Below are 6,000 nucleotides of genomic sequence, written 5' to 3'. Positions count from 1 at the left end.
GAAGCTCAACAAATCATGTTAAACCCAGATTCGGCTCAAACAAGGGACTAAATACGTTTCGCAATTATGCCACATCAATGTGGAACGCCCTACCTAAAGCTGTAAAAGAATGTGAATCCCTACCCACATTCAAAACCGCTCTTAAAGAGCACCTACGGGAGGCTGCAATTCGAAACTGGCCACCGTTAAAATGCCCAAAACCCCCACCACCTCCTAATAGACAGTCTCCTCCCCACCGCATGTATATATTCCCTCCCCGCCGTATGTATATCTCTCTCCCACCCACCCACCCCCTCCTAATGTACAGTCCCTTCCCCATCATATGTATATACTCTGTCAGGATCTAGGGGTAACAGTACTGTATATTTGAATACCGTTTATGTCACAAATGTATCAGTACTAAATACCTATATGTCCCTATGCCATAAATGTCATGTATGTTGTGTATGTCATAAATGTCTATATGAATTGAAAATGGGGGACCCTGATGGAAACAAGACAAACGTCTTTCTCAGGTCTGCATCCCCTTAACAATTGTGTGTATTGAGCCGTACTGTATTGTACCCATTCTGCAATCTGTTAAATAAAGTTTTCATTCATTCATTCATTCATTCATTCATTCATTCATTCATTCATTCACATGTCACATGACCAGAAACGTGCGTGGCCAATCAGAGCGCAAAACGGGAACGCGGAAGGACAAGCTACTTGCCTAAAGCATAGACGCCGCTCACGCGCTACACGGTGACGTGACGACCCTTCCTTCTCTTATAGTCTCCCAGACAGACAGCAGGCTGAGCTCGAGCCGCCGTCGACATCTTGGTTAGTTAGGAGCCTGGAGGAGGAACACGAAGAAAGTGAGTGTCGTCGTGTTTTTCACGTTTCAAAACGTTCCTTTCTCTTTACACGTCGAGTGTCCGTGTGGATCTGTTCACAACACGGCGGGCAAGGAGGGATAGTTTATCTCGCTGACAGACAGAGGAGGGTGTTGTTTTATCGGTGAGACGAGAGGAAACAACAACAACAGTCTGCAATGCAGTAAAGTGGGATCTGACCGCGACAGACAGAACGTCCCTCTTCTTTTTGACAGTTGGTAACTAGCTAGCGATTTGAATGTAGTCGTTTTCTCACGTTTTATTTATTTGACAACGCGGACGTATTACTAGTACAACGTTAGCATTTCCCGTTTTTGAAAATCTATTTTTATAATTCCTGTCAGAGGAACCGAGCAAACGTGTCGTGTAGTTATTAGTCACACACTGACACATCAAGCGACTATAATAATTGGCTAATCACCAGCTAGCACCGTTAGCTAAGCTACACAGCTAGCTAGCCCCCTGTAGATTAGATCAATGCAAATGAATGGGCACGGTTTCCTGTCAGCCCCGTGGCTACACTCGGGTCAACCTTTTGCATTTGTTCATTTTGATACTAGCTATTATTACGTTAGCTACGTTATAAAAATGTGACATGTGTTTCTGATTGACTGATTACCAGAGAGGGAGAGAGTTAAACACCACAACATGGATAGATGGATACTGCTGACTCACGCAATCAGGACCCCCCCCCCCCCAAGTGTTCAAATGTTTTGACTGACATTTTGTCAGACCACTGGATTTGATTGATTGAAAATGTTATTAACAGATTGCAGAATGGGTACAATACAGTACAGCTCAATACATACAATTGTTAAGGGGATGCAGACCAGATAAAGACGTTTGTCTTGTTTACATCAGGGTCCCCCATGAAGGATGACCTCATTGGTCATTATTGACAGTTGGTGTTTGTATACACACTAACATTAGTGTTGAGTGGACTAGGAATTAATTTGGGTTCTTCAAGGTGTTTGTCATTCTTATTTCCCCCCAGGATTTGTATTTGTTGGACCTCCACTTCTCATTCCATTCTGATGCAGACCCCCCCCCCCCCCCCCATAGTGTAATTGTGTTCAGATCATCGTGTTCATTTGTTATATTTGGAATGGACTACATATTCTCCCTGTCCATGTTGTTGTTGTTTGTTTTGCTACACACAAGCAGCACCCTGCACCCATTATTGTCTTGTGTTTTTTGGACATTTGTGATGAAGGACTGGGAAGCGTGTTTTCTCCCCTTCACAACCCCGTCGCCAGTGTTTTCTAAATGTACTTCTCATTATTAGCCTGTATCTCTGCTTGATCTTCCACCTTGGCCTGTTTCACATTCTCCTTTCCCTTGCAGGCAGGTCTTTTATAATGGGCAGGGCTGACTGAGAGGTGTCCATCATGATTGGAGGACTGTTCATCTACAACCACAAGGGGGAGGTGTTGATCTCCAGGGTGTACCGCGATGACATAGGGTGAGTTCCCCTGAAGAAGTGATGGCTTCAGTGGCCTGTTCGCGTGGAACCTTTTTCCAACGTTTCCGGGTTCCCGTTTTGCGCTCCGATTGGCCGCTGACCTACGCTAGTATGCCCCCCTCGCTATGAGCGTAGCAGGACCGACGCTGAAATCGAACAGCTGTTTCCGCGAGTACGCCCCCCTCGCTATGAGTGTAGCAGGACGCTCCGTGTTCATAGCCATTCATTCATCTCTAAAGTTAAACCACTATTTGTAAAAGCCACAACCACGTTACCATATTTGTAATAATGTAAATCATTGTGTCGTTGTACATATTGTGTATACAACGTGAGTAGCTAACGTAGCTTAACTTAGGTTTCGAGAACGGCGGCTATCAAGCTAACAATGCCCGATCTAAAATGGTTCTCTCCTCTTTGTATACCTTTGTCCTCACAAGTATTCTGCCAGGGAACTTATGGACTCCTCTTCTCAGACCTGTGGGGCAAAGCACTGCACACGCATCATGTTGATACGATAGCCCCTTTAGCTGCACTAACGCTGTTGTTGTTAGCTTACATGCTAACGTGAATGGGATTGACCATAGCATTGCGGCTAGGCTAGCTACCTAGTACTGCTAGTTGAATGGATAAACGTTATTTAACATTGCAGAATGTTATTACTTATTACTATTGTCGTTGTGTCCATAAGTTCCCTGGCAGAATACTTGTGAGGACAAAGGTATACAAAGAGGAGAGAACCATTTTAGATCGGGCATTGTTAGGTTTCGAGAACGGCGGCTATCAAGCTAAGCTACGTTAGCTACTCACGTTGTATACACAATATGTACAACAACACAATGATTTACATTATTACAAATATGGTAACGTGGTTGTGGCTTTTACAAATAGTGGTTTAACTTTAGAGATGAATGGCTATGAACACGGAGCGTCCTGCTACACTCATAGCGAGGGGGGCGTACTCGCGGAAACAGCTGTTCGATTTCAGCGTCCGTCCTGCTACGCTCATAGCGAGGGGGGCGTACTAGCGTAGGTCAGCGGCCAATCGGAGCGCAAAACGGGAACCCGGAAACGCGGACGCGTTGGAAAAAGGCTACACGCGGCCTGTTCAGTTCCATTCCATTCATGGTGTCTGTAGTGGCTTCGTTTTTGTCAAGGGAATTTCCACTTTCAATTGCCATATTAAACCGGCAAATTATAGTTCCATATGTGCTTTCCTTACCAGGCAAGCATAAAGAGCCTCAAGATACCTTGTTAAAGAGCAGAGGCATACCTCATTAAAGAGCCTCATGATACCTTGTTAAAGAGCAGAGGCATACCTCATTAAAGAGCCTCAAGATACCTTGTTAAAGAGCAGAGGCATATCTCCTTAACTCATTCCCCGCCAATAACGAGTATACTCGCTATTTGATAGTTTTTCCTTTTTATTTTTTTGTTGATATTTCTATTCATTATTCATCCAGGGACCTTAGGGAATGAGTCTGAGATCGCCAAAGTGCAATACCGGCCGCATCCAGCTAGACAGCGGTATCGAGCACCCTTTGAAACCTTGTATCTTGGCCTGTGCAACGGTCAAATGTCACCGGGCTCACTTTTCTTTGTCGGGCGAATGGCGCGGTTATAACGATCTGATTGAGAAGCGTCGAATGCTCCTGATGGGTTGTGGATTATGTTGGCGACACGATCGACACCAATACTGGGACTCGCGATCAGGTAATTGGAATATTCTTTTTGGGGTACACCCTAGTGAAGGTAAGGGCTATATGATATCAATCCTGCGTTGATCCAACCATGTCTTCACCCCGATCGCAACATGTCTGTGTAACGTTACTCTACAACGTATGCCGTTGGTGACGATCAAAGCATCAAAAAACTACCCTCCCCCCTTTCATGCATTCATGATAAACATAATTGATTGAAAACTTTATTAACAGATTGCAGAATGGGTACAATACAGTACGGCATTTTCAATTCATCATAACATATGACATACAGATAGACTACTGCTACATCTATATATTTCACATCTATCTATACACTTCACAACATACTTCGGGTTTTTTCTTTCACTGCCCAACCCAGTCCAACCCAGCATCTTTCACTGCCCAGTTCAGCCCAACCCAGTCCAGAATAGATACCTCTTTCATGTTAATATGTTTTATGCTAATATTGTGAAGAGTAGAGATTAATGTTTTATGCTAATACATATTTTAAAGAGTAGAGACACGGTGTGATTATTTTACTATGATTGAAAATCTATTTAGACGAAGACATACAAAGAAGTAATTATCACAATTAGCGATTTTTTTTGTCTGGTAAAAAATCTGTTTGGCTGGTAAAAAAAATCAGATACTCGCCAGTTGGCTGGTAAGCCAAAAAGTTAGTTTCCTCCCCTGAATACAGTACAGCTCAATACACACAATTGATAAAGGATAACTCCACTATTTTGGGAAATTAGCTTATTTAACATCTTCCCTGGAGTTAGACAAGAAGATGCATACCTTTTTTGTCTCTGTGCGTGCATTTTAGCTTTGGGAATAGATGCTCCGTTAGCATAGCTTAGCTTCATCACTGGAAGTGAGGCAGGACAGTAGCCTTACAGTGCCTTACAGTGTATTGCAAGGTCTGACATTGACCAAACTTGATATGCATGACCTTGGTGGGCTCTAGGTCAACTCCTGAAAAGGGGGTCAATGTCAGACTTTGCAATCAAAAGTTAGGGGGCTAATAACCCTTGCCATAATTTCAGTGCGCCCCTAACTTTTGATTGCAAGGTCTGACATTGACCCCCTTTTCAGGAGTTGACCTAGAGCCCACCAAGGTCATGCATATCAAGTTTGGTCAATGTCAGACCTTGCAATACACTGTAAGGCACTGTAAGGCTACTGTCCTGCCTCACTTCCAGTGATGAAGCTAAGCTATGCTAACGGAGCATCTATTCCCAAAGCTAAAATGCACGCACAGAGACAAAAAAGGTATGCATCTTCTTGTCTAACTCCAGGGAAGATGTTAAATAAGCTAATTTCCCAAAATAGTGGAGTTAACCTTTAAGGGGATGCAGACCAGAGAGACTTTCGTCTTGTTCACATTAGGGTCCCCCATTTTCAATTCATCATTACATATATGACATACTGTACATGACATACAGATAGACAGTACTGTTCCATCCAGACATTTATGACATACCAGATCTACAGAAATACAGCACTGTTTAAGAGTACAACGCCTGTCACATAAACCCTGGTGTTGGAAACTCTGTTTAAGTGACAGAGTTTCTAAAAAAGAGTATATACATTTCGCAATCTGGATCTGTACAAGAATAATCTGGGGAAAAAAGAAGAAAAAAAATACTATAACCGTCTGGACCGTCTGGTGACAGCTGTGGCCAGACTGGAAGTCTCCCATATGGAACTTGTAAAAAGACTCGCTGTCCATCAATCTGACGAACAATCGAGAACTCAAGTCATGCTGGGGGTCGCGCAGGACATTAAAAGCACGACAAATCGAATTTAAATCAAATTGGAGCATTCAGGAATCATTGTCTGCCCTGATGCCCCCCCCCCACTCTCAAGTCTGCTGGAGCATGTGGAATACACAAGGTCACGTCGGGGAGTCAAGATAAGAACAGGAGACACGGCGTTCCTTTACCCAGCACCTCACCTCCCC

General features: G+C 43.6%; 1 protein-coding gene across 1 annotated transcript in view; it reads left to right on the top strand.

Moving 5' to 3' along the window:
- Positions 1 to 785: 785 nt before the first annotated feature.
- Positions 786 to 6,000, top strand: part of ap2m1b (adaptor related protein complex 2 subunit mu 1b) — a 46,034-nt gene continuing 40,819 nt past the window's right edge. Inside the window, exons 1-2 of the mRNA XM_084329978.1 lie at positions 786 to 857; positions 2,220 to 2,337. Coding sequence (XP_084186104.1) covers positions 2,264 to 2,337 — 74 coding nt within the window. The 5' untranslated portion in view covers positions 786 to 857; positions 2,220 to 2,263. The remainder of the gene's footprint in view (positions 858 to 2,219; positions 2,338 to 6,000) is intronic.

Source organism: Notolepis coatsorum (assembly GCF_963971535.1).
Source record: "Notolepis coatsorum genome assembly, chromosome: 1".
In the NCBI taxonomy this organism is placed as follows: Eukaryota; Metazoa; Chordata; class Actinopteri; order Aulopiformes; family Paralepididae; genus Notolepis; species Notolepis coatsorum.
The sequence above is the reverse complement of the archived record's forward strand: the minus strand, read 5'-3'. Positions and strand labels throughout refer to the sequence as shown.